This window comes from Lemur catta, chromosome 10, assembly GCF_020740605.2.
Source record: "Lemur catta isolate mLemCat1 chromosome 10, mLemCat1.pri, whole genome shotgun sequence".
Taxonomy (NCBI): Eukaryota; Metazoa; Chordata; class Mammalia; order Primates; family Lemuridae; genus Lemur; species Lemur catta.
Genome location: NC_059137.1, coordinates 68161326 through 68177954, shown reverse-complemented (window position 1 = coordinate 68177954; position 16629 = coordinate 68161326). Strand labels below are relative to the sequence as shown.

Genomic DNA, 16629 nt, shown 5'->3' with positions numbered 1-16629 from the left:
GGAAATACTAGAGCTGGGTTACAGTGGACCAATATGGAACTTCTCCGATGGACATACTTTGTTTAGAGACACATCATTAGCCTGGCCAAGACTTTTTTTTAGAACTGTGCTGTGATCTGAGACTCTTCCTAAATCCCTCCTTCCCTCTCTCCTTTCACAGGTGTCAGGCCTGCATGGCCATCTGAAGGCTCTCCCCTTTATCCTTTATAGGCCTCCCCCCTCCAATATCTCCTGCACTTAATATTGTTTTGCTGTCTACTTCTCAGGAGGGAATCTGCAATGACTTACCTTTTTCAAAGGCCTCCCTAAAAATAAAGATTCATTTGAACTACTGAAATACTCATAAAAGAAAAGATGTCTTATTCCATGTGTGAATCACAAAATATCTTCCCTACATGTGGTCAGGGCAAATAAGAGACGAAGGAACTTAAGAGAACTGAGGTATGTTCCAGAGGAGGCACCTACTCTACTAAAGGCAGTCTCTACCTGCCTCCTTTGAATATAGACTTCAAGAACACAGATGTGAAGTGGGCAGGACAGAAGGAATAGTCTGGGATGATATGCTCCATTTTGAAGAGTTGTTATAACAATAAAGTTAATGTATGTGCCACTTAAGATGTAAGTGTTAACTCTCTCCTCCTGTGCCAACCTCCTACATCTATGATGACCAGCAGAAAAGCGGGGACAAAGCGGGCTCACCATTTATCCATCAGCAATGTACAAAACGCCCTCAAGCTGGAAAGCTGAATGCATTTCTCTTTATTCCCAACTCAAATCTTTCCCCATATGATCTCACCATCTGATATCAGCTGAAGCTCCTTCCAAATTTCACCTTAGTTCCCTCTTTCTCCTCACAAGACTATCAAAGCTGTACAGTTTCTTACTGTTCATCATTCCTACATCACCCTTGTGCCTCCAAGTACCTCGCCAACACAGACATCCTCTTCTTACTAATTTAAACTCATTCTTCTAATTCTACTAGTTCACATGATACCATTCCTGCCAATTCGATTCATAGCATACATAATAGATAATCTCCCTAGTTCTTACTCTTTTAATAAAATAGATTTCTCTCCTAATCATTAAAACCCATCACTAGGCACTCAATAAAAGGATCAAAAATATGGTGCTTTGTAAATAGCAAATTGTGACTTGGAGAAGCCATACAAGTAGCTGACCTTGCACATTTCAGACAGTACTTTTCTACTATTTATTATAAAGAATTTGGATGAGTTGTGATACATGCTTATAAGTGACAGATAACTGAGCTTTCATGAGGATGGAGAGAACATTCCAAGGTTTCCAAATGAAGCTCAGGAGATTATAGCTCCTCACAACCTCCCCCACCTTCACCCCAGCAGTTTTCTGACCGTTCCCCTCCAATAGGCTCCTCTACTGTAAAGGTCATGCTTGCATCTATTTTACAGTGTTCTGTAAATGTAGACGTTTAATCTTTTTCTGCTTCTCTTCACCAGCCTCTATATGGGATGGCTTAGCTAAGCTGACACATTAACCTTCCTAGAGGAAACAAATCAACCCACGGCCCAATTAGACTGCTCAGCTATCACAGTCATCTCTGCCCTTCGCCTGAAGCATGTCTTTTCCTGCTGGCATCTCTGGGCTCTTTAGAAGTCAGAATTGTGAGTTTTCACAGAATTTAAAGACATTTCATCAACAGTTCCTCCATGGTGCCATGATAGATGGAATTCTAGGCTGTCTACTTAGATCATCTGATAATACAGAGTGGGTACCTCTATAAGGTCATTGTTCAGAGGATCAAGTAAGGAACTCAGCCAATATATACAATTTGTATTAGTCTATTTCAAAAAATAATTAATAAAAAACCAAAAACAGAACATTGCTGACCAACCAAAGCAAAAAAAAATAATTTTCAAAGTATTATTTTTCTTTATAAATATATTAATAAATCATAAGTCAGATATAAATGATTAAAAAAATTCAGACAAAAACAAACATGGAACTTGTCATTTTATCTGAGAAGCTGATTTAGGAATTGCAAGTTTATTATGAAAGACGAAAATGAGACCCAAACTTCTTCAATTCCTTCTCCCCTTCGGAAGTAGATACAGCACTAAACGGAGTCACTCAGTGTTTCAGGAATAGTGAGAATGCTGCTGGAAATCATAGCAGGACAATCACCGACAGACTACAGGACATGGAGAGGACACTAAATTAGGAGCCGCTTATAGCCATAAGACCTGAACATGCTTCTGCAACTCAAAATTTCCCTGACTTTGCAATGTGGGGCATGGGATGGAAGATGTCTAAGGGCACTTCCATTGCTAAAAATCTTTTATTTTTGTGAATTCTCAGTTTAAAATTGTAGTCAACTCATGGGCTCCTGACAGTATATGTAGAAGCAGCTTGTTCTAGGCTTCAGAGTCAGACAGAGATGTTAGACAGAATGGATCAGAATCCCAGACACGCCATTTACCATCCATGGAACTTGGGGGCAATTATCAAATCCCACCGACTTCAGTCTCCCCATCTGTAAATTAGGGATGGTGAGGACTACCTTAGTCAATTTAGTAGAGTGAGGATTAGATTATAATATAAATAGCATAGTGTGCCAGTTATTAAGCTGTTTCAGTTTTATGATGCTGGAAATGAGACTTGAAGAATTCCTTTTCTCCTTTGAAAGTGACACCCTGTAAGTTCTTCCAATAGGAGGCACCAGAAGCAGAAGTGAGAGAAGGGATTTGCTCTTTCCTGAGAGCATGGCTCCAACAATGCCTCTTCACTCTGCAACAGTATTTCATTCCATTTTCAGCCTAGGAGAGCACACCCCAAACCAGCCTCATCACACACCCTGGTTAGAGGTCTGGAGCCCTGCAGGCCCTTCCTCCAAGCTCCTAGATCCTAATAAACCCAACCTCCCCTTTTTGTTCTCCCAGATGTTGGAGTGAAAACTGCATTCTGTATTACTTGTTACTGTTTCTGTGTTACCTCAGTGGCCCCTTTTGTTTTTATAGTCCCCAATGCTTATTTAACAAATTTCTTATATTAAATTCTCTCTGTTGAGGTATCTGTTATTTCCCTTTTCCTGATGGAAACTGAACAGGAAATGAGTACAATTATATGAATACAATTATATTCATAAACAAATAGAAATATGAGAGCACCAAGCACAGTGCTTGCCCATATAGGTACTTACTTAACATTAATTTTGATAATATTAGCAAAAACGACGATAAAAATAAAGGCAATATAAGCAGAAATTTAGATTCTCTCTTCTAGTTACCTGATATGAGGCATTCAGATCCTTGAGTTCAACTAGATTTTATTTTCCCTTCTTTATATGCTTTCTTATTGTATCCAGTTCTAACGTGCTACAGAGGAACTCTTTACCCATTCCGTTGAAGTTCCTAAGGGGACAGTTCACAGCTGTCTTTGGCATCTGATTCCTTCCACCTGCACAGGCTACTCAAGACAGTCTGCACTCAGGCAGCCTCTCTCCCTCTACCACAGAGGGGACCACGTCCTGTTCAAGACAGCACCTCATTTGAATCTATGATATCTTATTACCAGTGACTGTTTGGCTTTATTCTTCTGTATTCTTATTGTGAAATAAAGTTTCCTATATTTTAAATTAAGTTTTGCACATATTTTTTCTCGTTGTTATCTTGAGTTTTATAATTAAAGGTCCTGCACTCTTTCTTATTGATGTACTTGTGAAATTATTTTGACCCCAGTGTAGAGAGTATGTCAATCATTTGGTTATTTTGGAATGGACTGAATTCCTTCTTCTTACTAAAATTGAAAAGCAAAATGTCTCTAACATGAATCAACCTATCATCCTCTGCTAAATTTAGAATGAAATCAGTGCAAAAAACAGAGACAAAGCTCTTCAAACTACAAAGTCATAAAGCTCGTACGTCGTATAAAATTCCTTAAAGCAGCAATATTTTCTCTGCAAGAATAATTCTATTCACTGAACAGTTTAATAACAACTATGTAATCCTATCACTTTCTTTCCCTGAATCTTTCGATGACTCCTCTTTAAAGTCAGAATACCTTTCTTTATTTATTCATTTATTTACTATAATAAAAGTCCTTTCATTATCTTGTCTTTATCCACATACATGGCCTTCCCTAATAATGCCATCATCCCTGCATCCCAATTCTGTCTCCTAATAGCTGTTTGCCTCTGGTCAAGTTATGGCTCTTTTAGGAAGGAATATTTACAGATTGAGCATCCCTAATCAAAAACTCCAAAGTCTTCAATGCTCCAAAATCTGAAATTTCTTGAGTCCCAATATGACCCCACAAGTGAAAAATTCCATACCTCACCTCACGTGATGAGTTGCAGTCAAAACACAGTCAAAATGTTGTTTCATGAACAAAGTTATGTAAAATATTGTATAAAATTACCTTTAGGCTGTGTGTACAAGGTGTATACAAAACATAAATGAATTTTGTGTTTAGACTTGGGTCCCATCTCGAGCATATCTCATCATGTCTATGTAAACATTCCAAAATCCAAAAACATCTGAAATCTGAAACACTTTTGGTCCCAAACATTTTGGATAAGGGATACTCAACCCATACTATGTGCTATACACTCTGTGCTGTCTACCCTTTCATGCATTACCTCACTTAATGCTCTGTGAGGTAGATACTATTATTTTCCCCACTTCACATATGAGAAGAATCTGAAGCTTAGTCTCAGAAAAAAGTACCCCCACTGAAGGGGGCTGTGAGGCGAGGGGCCTTCCTTACCACTCGCAGTTCACTGCATGACGCAGGCATTGAGGAAACAGAGCTATTACCACTGCTAACCCAGCAACAGTACATGCCAAATAAATGCAGAAAGTGAACAATATCAGTTTAATGGCTTTCTTACATTTTCTTGGCCTTTTAAAATAATCTCATTGCCTTAGTTTTCTGGCAGGCCTAGAAATAAATATCAGAGGATGCTCTGGTTTCTGTATTCCTCTACCCACCACTAAATAATATTTCGCCAAACTGGACATGAGAGAGCTGTCAAGGGCAGGAATACAATCTTGGGGAGCCCAGTTGTTATCCAAACATTTCCCTCTGCTTCCCCCTAAATTTGCCCCTCAGATACCCTTGTTCACCCCTTACTAGCTCTCCTACAGATTATGCAGTCCACCTACAATTTTATTCTCATTCACTGCCCTCCAGAAAGTACTTGAACTATTAATTCCCCAATCTCTACCTTTGTACTTTCTCATTCATATGCTTCCAAACTTCTCTAATCTGGTCACTATTTTAAAAAATACGTGTAGAATTCCATTGTTGTCACATACTTGAATCATATTCCAAAATGATTTTTCAATGGCCAGGAATAAGTCTCTGCCATAGTAATAATCCCCACCCAGGGGAGTTCAAACAGCAATGCTCATTTTAATACTATAATGGAGTAATACTCATTTTAGTATTATTTAGAGGTAAGAATTTAGTATTTCTTAGTTTTCAATATTTAACTTTATTTAGTGCTGACTATTGAGTAATACTAAATAGGAGGCTTTTTTAGGAAGTGAAGAGGTTAATAGGTAGTGTAAAAGTTTTAATTCCCTAAGAATCCAATAAGATTTCCCAAAAAGCACATTTGCAAACTCTTTGTTCTTTTCAAAAGCCAGAGATAAGAATATTTTCTTCAAGTCTTTGAACTCTGAGCTCACTTTCAATTCAGTAGTCTACGTTCCCATTTAATCATATTATCATATTCCTACAGCCTAGTCACATTTACACATTGATATATAACACATATATTATACATATATATTTTCTTTCTTCTTTTCTTCTTTAAACAGAGGGCAGGGACATTCAGCCAGCCCTGGCAGAGAAGGACACAGGGTTGCAGAACAAAATAAAATAAGGAAAAATCCCGTTCTCCCACCAACACGGTATGAGGACACTTACATTGAAATCGTACAATACACCGAAGTTCGCTGCAGATGCCTCTTCAGCCCTGGGAACTGTTTTCCTAGGTAAACTGCCATATGGCAAACCCCAGAGGTACTATATGGAGAAGCAAAGAAAGCAGTGAACAATTGGACACAAAGTCTGAACCATACATGTGATCACAATGGTTTTGTTTAAAAGCACTTTTGAAACTTTTTCCTGGACATTCTGTGGGTCTCCATGTGGGGTCTCATTTTCTGGGAATCGACTACTAACTCCAGAGTTTAGAACAAAGGAAGTGCCAGGGACCTTTTGCTCTGAGTTCAGGGGACCACCAGCAGTTGGACCAGCCACATTCCCCAGAAGGCTTGCTGAGAAATTCCACTACCACCATCACCTCCAAACTGCTCTGATTTAGAGGAAGTTTGGAAAGAAGAGAGATAGCCTTTTGGGGCACTGTAGTGTTCAAAAAAACCAGCCTGCCCACATCTTCCTATGAGAGTACCCTGTACAAGTGGGGGTGGAGGGGAATTCTCTCCCTCATGCCAAGGAAGAGAGAACTCAAGAAAATCAATCATGTAACTTCAGGGTGTCTACAAGGAGGGAGCACTTGCACCCTGCTTATGGTGTCTGCTTCATCACTAATTCAGGGGTGCTGCCCTGAATTTGTGCTACCAAATTAGGAGAGATGCACACTGGGGGAGAATGGTGCAGCGAAGCGGCACTCGGCCAGTGAGAGTGCAAGCCCAGGTCATAGGAAGGGGAACTGAGAAAGCACCTCTCTAGCCCCAGGGCTTGCCAAGCAGATATTGCTTCTTCCGGGAGATGGAAACTTCCCTATCCTGGGGCAGGCGGCAGAGGATGAATGCAGTTTGAAGCCTGGGTATAGACCTTGACTGGGCAAGGGTGGGAAATCAGCCCCTACTCACTCCCTCTGTACAAGCTGCACAGTCTTCCTCTGCAGCCCTGTGGCCTCTCTGGCTTCCTGGTCTGAACAGGCTAGACGGTGGGTTCTACAGGTGCTGTCTCACCCCAAAGTTTGAAGGCACAGAGGTCAAAGGAGATTAAGGTCTCAGGCTTTCCCAGAGACATAGGAGCTTAGGGCAAAAGGGCATATGCCTCAGGGGAGGATGCTGTGTGAGGCTGCTGGGTACAGGCTGTGAGAAATACATAGCCTTTTGGCCAGAGATGACCAGCCCCGGCCGCTGGTGGTTCGGCACAGTTAGCACACAGGGTGTCCAGCCTCTTCTGTTCCTTTGCTGGAGTCGGTAATCATTGCCCAGAAAACAGGATGCCCGTCAGCATCTAACACAACCTATAAAAATCATCCAAAGCCAATATGCTTCCTAGCTCTCGGAATACTTCCAATCAAAAACAATTTTGCTCCATCCTGTAATTTCATATAGTTCAGATGAATCCTTTCATTCCCTCCACATGGAGGCAGCATGGTGTGAGGAAAAGAGAAAATGCCACTGACACAACCTCATGTATACCTGCATCTGACACTAAGCAGTGTCACAGTAGCCAGTGATGGCTGGAGGAGTTTCAGGTCTCCTTAGAGAAATGAGCAAAAACAAAGCTGGAATTAATTTGAAATAGATGAAATACACACATTCAGCTGCACTGCCTGAAAGCGTTCACTTGGGAGATTAACTATACAGGACTTCTGATCTATGTCTGCCGTCTTCGATGAGCCAGACAGCCTTAGAAGTCCCAGAGTTATCTCAGGGATTATAAAACTAGTGGATTCAAGAGTGTAGAATCTTGGAACAAAAGATAGAATCATAAGTCCTAGTCCTAGATCAATTTAATTAAAAACAAAACAAAAACAAAATTCACTTTGAGACATTAGCTAAGTCACATAAGCACTATGTGACTCAGTTTCCACATGTTTTAAATTAGGGGCGGGTACCTTTCTACAGTCTACCTCGTAAATTTGTTTGCGAGGCCCAGTAAGTATTAAATAAAAGAAGTGCAAATGCTTTGTGCTATGAAAGCTCATACCTCTGTATGAACGTGAGGCACTGTTATTACATTAACAGGGAAACCTGGTACACAAACAGACACCGATTTGAAGCTGTGATGATAAAAAGTCACTCCAAACACCAAATTTTGGCTGTTAACAATGCTGTATTGAATAAATTGGCTTTGAAATACTGATACCTGAAAAGGCCCTTTGTAGATTAAATAAAACCTAACCCAACTTCTGTATGGTGAGCATCCAAAGAGGTCAGAGTCATTTAACTTCATGTAGGTGAAAGTCCAACCGCAGTCTGGCTTTTTGGCCTTAGCTAACCCTTCCCCACATTAGCTCAGGGCTTTGCTGCCTTCTTCAGTCTGGGCTCTCATCCTGTTTTGCTTTCTGACTTTAGTCCTAAAAGACCCCACCCTGACCTAGACCCATTGTATGTGTGTGTGTGTGTGTGTGTGTGTGTGTCTGGGTTATCTTACTTCATATCTGGAAAAAAAATTGCTCATTTTGTGTTTCTTAAGTATAGAACAGCTGGATGCTTTGAGTTGCATTAAGAAGCATTTCTTTTAAAGCAAACTTGGCAAAATAAATACAACTCATGAGATGCCACGGCCTTTCTCTTGAGCAATGTTTCTTAACATTTGGGCACAGGCACCACCTTGCGAACTTCACAGAAGCCATGAACCTTTCTACAGAAAAATGCACATGTAAACACATACACGACATTTTAGGTATGATTTCAGAACGCTCACACACCCTTTGGAGCAAGGATTAGGACCTTTGGCTCCTGGGCACCATCTTAAAGGTTAACTTTGTTACAAATCCTATGACTCTAAGAGGTGAATGTAGCCAGTTAATCATTCCCCCCCCCTCAATCTTAAAGAAGAAATAAAAGCTTTTGTAGAAGAGCGATCATATAAGAAACCTTTTTCCGCATGTTTTGTAAACTGGACGTCAGAGCTCACCTCTGGCAACATGATGAGGCTGAACGTCAGGATGAAGAGAACCATGTTGACGCCATACATCCACCTCAAGAACAGGAAGTATGAGGCCACGGAGGAGCCGAACTGACCTATTACAAAGAAAACAGAAAGGTTGAAGGGACGTCAAACAAAGCAGCACAAAGCTGTGTCTTGCTGGCACTCCAAAATAAATCTATGAACTGTGGGCACTGGTCCTCTTCACAGTTACAGGCTCTGGCATTCCTCTTTCTCTCTTCAGGAGGAGGAAATGTCAATCATGCTGCAAGGGTTTCCCGCCATGCAGAATGCAGAAGGTGTGCAGGCTGTGGTTGTGTGGACTGTGACCTGCCCCTTCAGCGTCCACCCAAGGGACAGCTGCCTTTTGCTGAGCAGCATAATTTCTATCTGTGGAGCCCATTTTATTCCTTGAGTTAATACTTACTATGGGTAAGTGAGCAAATGTATGTAAAGGTAACTACAGTGCCTAGCTGGTAGTTAGCTACCAATATAATTATAATTACTGTCCTTCTCTCTGCTTTTTCTCAGGCAAACAATGCTCTTCTCAAAAAAGTTTACCACACTCTTTATGGATGGTCATCCTACAGACCATCCTGTGCTGTTTCACCTCATTCCTGGCAATTTAGAGGGTAATGTAGGAGCTGAGATTCATCCATTCTCTCCACACATCTTACTAAGTATCTTCTGCCAGGATTCTCTTAGATCCAAAGCACAATGTCATAGCTAGGGTGGCTGCTCTAATAGAACTTACATCTTAGTGAGGTGCAGAAACAGCAAACATGCATGATATATATCTCATAATAACACCAGCCAGATAGGTCCTACAGTGAGAAAGGTGAAGTATTGAGAGGGGTTGCTTTAGATAGGTTTGTCGAGGAAGGAATATCAGAGAAAATGACATCTGAGCAGAGAGATCTGAAGTTTGACGAAGAGTCAGCAATACCCAGAGCTGGGGAAGAGCAGCCCAAGCAGAGGAAAAAGCCAGAACAAAATTCCCAAGAGAGGCAAGAGCGTGGCGCAGTTGAGGAAAAAATTCAGGCCTGTGTGGTTGGAGTACAATGAAGACGGAAAGTGGCCACAGATGAGGACGGAGAAGACAAACCACAGTGTGTCCAGCTTCTTAAGGCAAGGCAAAGAGAGAGGATTTTATTTAAAATGGCACAGGAAGGCTCTGACAGGTTGTAAAGCAATGGGGCTGGAGGGAGCGGGGACGGGGAGGGCTTTTAAAAAGCCATGTCACTGTTGGGGGATGAATTGGGAGGCGATCGGTGAGAATGTTCAGTCAGCTCACACCTGCCCCAAACAGTGAAAAGCAAAGTGATTGGTCCAGTTCTTACTGACTGAGAAAAAAATAAGTGCATCCTCTTAAAGCAGAGAATGGAAGAAGAAAAAAGAATAAAAATCAGGAATTTGAAGTCTTAGGTTGAGATTCCATAGATTTAAAAAAAGTTTCTTTGATGACCGCTTAACATTCAGCATCAAGTTGCTACCTTTCCCAATCTTCCTAATTATCATTTTCAGTTTCCGAAGAAGAACAATGAACAGCCTCAGCCACCCCGTGCATCAGCCCCCTTGTTCTGTCTCAGTCAGTGAAATACCTCTAGTGACCAATGGTTTTCTCGGGCCCTCTGGCTTTGAAACGTTATCAGTGGGGAAATATTATTACAAGAAAGAGAAAGTTTCTTTTGCAAAGCAAATTCTAGCCTCTATCTATTAAGGTAATACTAGCCTCACGTGAGAGTAATACCTCTATTTCTGGACCTTGGTCTATTCTTTACATACCATCTTATTCTCATAACACAGTGGCAGTTCTTTTAGAAATTTATAAAAAGAAGTCAATCTTTAAATGGATATTTTGGAAGAAATCAATGATTTTTGAAGTCTATTTGTCTTTAAGTTTAAATGAGAAACTTGGATTCATTTCACACTGTAGAAGGGTGTAGAGTTCTGTAAGATTTCTGAGAGTGTGTAGTTTTGCTACACACGTCCCCCCAGGTATATAACCAGGTGCACTGGTCCATCTGCAGAAATTCTAAAACAGATCTGTCTCTCCTAGGACATCTGATCATCCACCTGGCTCCCAGTCATTTCATATCGTTTCATGGCTGTTATCTGTGTTCTCTGGCAACGACTACCCAAGGACTGCTCAGCCAGGTTTGCTCATCATGTTTTATTGAAGGCAGTGGACTTCTAGGTTATTAGGCATGACAGTTACTCATTTACTGGAGGAGAGCCTCTGCCTCTAGGTATCCAGGGTAAAGGGTAAGTTTTCCCCTGGAAACACATGTGAGACACTCTGGTATAGAGTCCTGAGCATAGCATACTGACCCTCCCTCTCTTCCTTCTCTCTTTCTTACAGTTTTGCTCTTCTAATTATTGCTCTCCCAGCCCCCATACATAGTCCCTGGCAAATGAGTTTCTGAAGTTGAATATGGAGTATAAATATACCTAAATGCAAAACAGAGAAGTGGATTAAGATGTTGCAGAAAGTATTCCCACCTCCAACACACTCATATTCATTATGCATGAAATATACAAAACTTCCAAACTCCAGTTTCCAAACTTCAAAGTAGTTTCACAACTATTTTATTTGGCGGTAGATTCTTTACAGCATCCTAAGTGTAAAGAAAATAAATTGCAGGAAAACAGATTTCACAAAAACTAGAATGATTATAGGAAATACCCAGACATAGGTCAAAGAGACTAGGGAATCCAGAAGACAAGGTTTCCTCTACATTAGACCTGTAAATGGCAGACGAGAAAACATAATAACAAAACAAACAAAAATCTTAAAGGATAGAAAATGAATTAAATGATTGTCATCAAAGCTCCATAGGACTTTTCCTTGTATCAACACAAAAATGAATAGTATATCGTCCCTCTTCACCTCTGTTATTCTAGTGATGCTATCCTACCAGAAGTTGTTGACTAAAACTGTTCACAAAAAAAAAAAAACAAAAAAAAACCACCTTAGTATAGTGGGGCTGAAAGAGCATGAATGAAAAGAACAGTCATTTCTACAAGCTTAGTCTCTCAGATAAAACTGACTTGTTCTTGTAAGGAACAAGGATGGATAATAATAATAATAGTAGCTAGCATACTGTGATGTCAATTATGTGTACTAAGAACTTTACCACCATCAACTCATTTTGCTGTCAGTAGACCAAATGAGGTTAAGTATCATTAGTTCTTAGTACCAACGCATGAATCAGGCAACAAAACCTTCAACACAGTAGTTGACTGAACCAAGACTTGATTAATAATAGCTAACATTTAATGAATCTTTGCCTCAGATACCTATCTGATCTCTGCATATTAACTTATCTAATTATCATCAAATCCCTATGAGGTAGGAACTATTGTACTTCCATATTACCGAGATATAGGCATCTAGGTTACACAGCTGGTAAATGATGAAGCCAGGCTTCTGAACCAGGCAGTCTTGATCTACAGGTGTTTGACTCCAAATCTAGATCTCTCCTAACCACAATTCTATGTGGTCCCTCAAGTAGAACCATAATTAAATTAATTTTTAAATAACTATGGTGTATATAATAAATATGCAATGAATGTATGTGAAAGAACAGCTGTAGGTAATGTCCATCAATCAGCTAAAGACAGTTAAATTCATAAATTTGATGTCCATAAATAATTGATTTTTTTATTTAACTAATAAATACTTCTTCAATAGTAAATTATTAATGTATTAAAACAGTCTTTGATATGTATTAAAGTGAGGCTTTAGGCTTATGCATATTTTTGTTCCTGAATTTTCTTGTATTTCTTTCAAATTAAGGTTAAAGTTTCACCTCTCCCTCTGGTTATTTATTATTAAGGTGAAGTAATTTGCAGTCTGTCATGATATATAACTTCCTCTTGAACAGATGGGTAATAAGGCAAGCAGATAAATTTGAGCATTTCTAAATGGGAAAAGATCAATTAAATGGCCTGCTGTATGAGTGCAATATAAATACCATCACGTTAGGCTAGGATATGAAGCAGAGTTTTTTCAGACTCTCCAGGGGTAGGGAATTAAATGTGACAATTTTGATTTGTATTTGCTGGAGGCCTTAGGCCAGCAGAGAAACATGAGGTTTAAATTCTGTGCTTTAGGTTGCCTATCTGAAGCTATTTCCAGTCTGAGAAAATAGGTCTCTTACACCATACTTTTGATGATGTAATTTATTATTAGGAAAAAGTAGATTATGACTCTGACAGTGCGATGTGGTTAATAAGGTGTACTCATGAGGGTAACCCTGAGGTTTTAAGCATGATCCCTTAACAAGGCTAACATGACAGTCAAACCCCGTGGCATTCCCATGTGATACAGAACTTCACAACAACTTCTAGGACAGAAATTAGCAAATCTATTTTTTTAAGTAAAAAAATGTTGGGAGTCATCAGGTGAGTACTGAATCCATACCAGTAAAGGGATTCAGATCTTACTGGAATCAAAATGGAAATAGCATGAATTTTAGACTGTAACTTAAGTTCCACTCGTGATTCTGCCAATTATTAGATGGAGCTTTGGGGATACTCAGTGAAGGCTGGTAATCTGGGACTTCTTTAAAACCACATTTAGAAAATATCTGTTTGGTATTTATTTAGAGATTGATCAGAGAGTGAGGGTAAGGTAGATTAGAAAGATTTTGGAGAGTGGAATGCAACCCTTCCTCTTTTGAACATGCCACTTACTATAACCCATAATCATCTCCATTACTTATTTGCTTATATTTTATTATATGTCTTCCCCATCCAACCATACACACATTAACACATTTGAGTGTAAGATCAACAAGGGTAGAGTCTCTGCCTGTCTTTGTTAGCAACAACAGTGCCTAGAAATATACCTAAGGACATAACAGGCATTCAGCGAGTGTTTATTCAATTAATCAATGTCAAGCTTATTCTGAAAATTAAACAGGATATTATATGTTAGATGATTATGATGTTGAAAAAGGATATAATAATATTTCTGGAGCTTTTGTAAGATTACATTGTCATTTCTTTAAGAGAAAAGCATTTATATTAGTTTTATAATTAAATATATATTTTTAGATAAATGGAGTATATATTTAACTAATTTTATTCTGAAAACAATTTGAGAAAGTAATTATAAAAGCATCTCAGTATAAATCTGTTCTTCATTTAATTTTTTAAATAATTTATTGCTCAAAAGTATAAAGTAAAGAATTTCATTTCCCTACATATATATCTAAAACTAATTGTAACTGATACATCACAGAAAGTTGAGCTGGAAATTACCTTGTATGGTAATACAAACCCTGAATGTGGAAACAGATGGCCAGAGGTTTAAAAGAACTGTCCAAACTATACAGCTGATGGGGGCAAAAAGGCCTCAACCCTTAGAAAACCTATTCCACATCCTATTTCTTCCCATTTTCCATTCAGTTCGGCTTCAAAGACCATCACAGATACACACTTTCCCTATCTTTGGTGGAGTACTCTGTACAAGACGATTAGTCCCATCCAGTGGCTCTAATATTATATGCTTAGATAAGTTTCATAGTTTTCAACTAATGCAATAGCCTAAAAGCATATGGTATGCTTATGATTATGATAAAAATCTTAGTATATTAAGCATCTTGTAAACTGTGAAATTATAATAAATCACTCACTCAAAAGGAAATACATGAGAAAATGGGAAATCATTCTCTAAATAGGATGATTCTCAAGGAAATCTATAACTACTGACTTTGCCTTTGGCCTGGTAAAATCTTCTCTAGGAAATGGTACAAAACATATTTTTTAAAAAGGTTTATAAAATCTTCCTCAAAGTAAAAAGCAGCATACCACATGGAAAAGCATAAGCTTTGAACCCAGGCAGACTTTGCCTTCTATCTCAGCTCTGCTGCTTACTAATTCTGGGACAGTTACTTAACCACAACTGAGAAATAGGAAGGTGAATGTGCACATTGCAGGGAGATTGAAGATTAAAATGTTTGTGGAGCATTTGACTCAATAAAAATGGTGCTTGTGGTGATTGTTGATAGAATAAAAAATAAAAGTCAATTCTTCACCATTGAGGCAAAGCACCATTAACAGTGAAGAAGTCAGGACAACCTAATCAAATCATAAATTGCATACAGAAAAAAAAATAATTCACCTTTCCTTGAATTGTCCAGTCTGGCTTTTTCAAATTTACTGGAAGAAGAGGGAGAAGTGGGCAGATAACTTAAGGTATTATTGTGTGGATCTCAATCTGTCTTTTCCACTGTGATGCTCATGATGGATGGTGGTCATATGTGTAACTCATTCCTGTGTGAAATTTCTTCCAATAAAAATAATCCCATCTGTTTCTCTCTCACTGGAGATACGCTAGTGGAACACAAGTGAGGATAACATTATTATTGGGATAGGCTGGAATGTGCTCTGGTATGCTTTAAAAATAAATAATTTTCAAATGTGTATATTTTAACTATCATTTATTACAAATTTTTTGGAATACACCTCCAAACTGATCATAATTCACCCCATCATTTCACAACTTAGTAGACTGAGTCTCTGAGAGCTTAAATGACTGGCTCAAAGTCAAACAGTTAATCGGTAGCAAAGCAAGGATCAAATCTGGAATTCTTTCCACATGTATTGTATCAGCATCCTAATGCTCCAAGGAGCCTTCTGTTCCTCAGTGCCTTTCAAGATACTATATTTCAGCTGTACAGTTGAAACTTAAGGATTCCATGACATCTGCTCTTTCTTGATATATCTAAATTCCTTTCTCTATTTCCTAATGGTAGCCATTTGGAGAATTTGTCTATAATTTTATTCAACACATATTTATCAAGTGCCAGGTGGGATCCAAACGTGGACAAAACAAAATCCCTGCCTTCCTGGGCATTGAGAAAATTTAACATAAAAGAAGTGAGATTACATCAAAAAGTTAAATTAAAAATATAGTATTTTAGATAGTGATGTGTTAAGGAGTAAAATAAAGCAAGAAAAGGATGGCATAAGGAATATGTGGGAGGGAATAGAATTAATGAGCTGATGTATTTTAGTTCATTGCCACTTAATAATTGCCATTCAATAATGAGAGACAGAGAACTGAGGATGAGCCACTCCTAAAACATGCCCGATCATGTCAGTGAAATATCCATCAGCTGTGTTATCTCCCTATGGAGCCTCCATATTAATTATGCAACGCCACATTTAACCAGCAGGAAAACCTGCCTCCGATCTGGAGAGGCATAGATGAAAATCAGATCTTAGTCAAAACACTTAGAAGCTAGAAAATGGCAAGATGGTACTCAAAATTGTTTCAAATGTCACTCCTTTTTTTTTTTTTACATTCTCTATTATTTTTAAAAATAATTTACTATTTTTATTTACAATATTTTAAATTTTTTTACTTGCCTTATTCTAAGCCTAGAGCACTGAACTAAATAGGTTTTTGATTGGGGACATTCTCCTGCCTTCATTGTAAACTATAAATATTCTACAAAATGAAGGCAAAATGTGGATATTCAGATAGCCAGTTCCTGAATGACTATTGTTTATTCTACTTCAGAACTTTGAAAATGAGGTTTTAAGACTTCTTCACTCTTTTTTAACATTGTTCATTTTGATTACTGTCTAACATTCATGACAGTATATATTTTCAATGCCAAACGGTATGACTCAGTGTCACTGTGCACAATAGTGATTTCCCTGTGTAGGAGAGAAAAACAGTTGAGAATGGGAATGTTTTGGTCTAAGACAGGACAAGAGAGTGGGGTCTCCCGTGCTGTCCTTGGTAAGTACATTAACAACGCTTTTGTTTGTTTA

At 38.7% G+C, this 16629-nt stretch overlaps 1 protein-coding gene across 1 annotated transcript in view; it reads right to left on the bottom strand.

Moving 5' to 3' along the window:
• The window catches only part of TMC1 (transmembrane channel like 1), a 154970-nt gene that overhangs the window by 67777 nt on the left and 70564 nt on the right, over window positions 1-16629 (bottom strand). Inside the window, exons 7-8 of the mRNA XM_045562137.1 lie at window positions 8827-8933; window positions 5908-6006 (exon numbers count right to left, since the gene is read on the bottom strand). Coding sequence (XP_045418093.1) covers window positions 5908-6006; window positions 8827-8933 — 206 coding nt within the window. The remainder of the gene's footprint in view (window positions 1-5907; window positions 6007-8826; window positions 8934-16629) is intronic.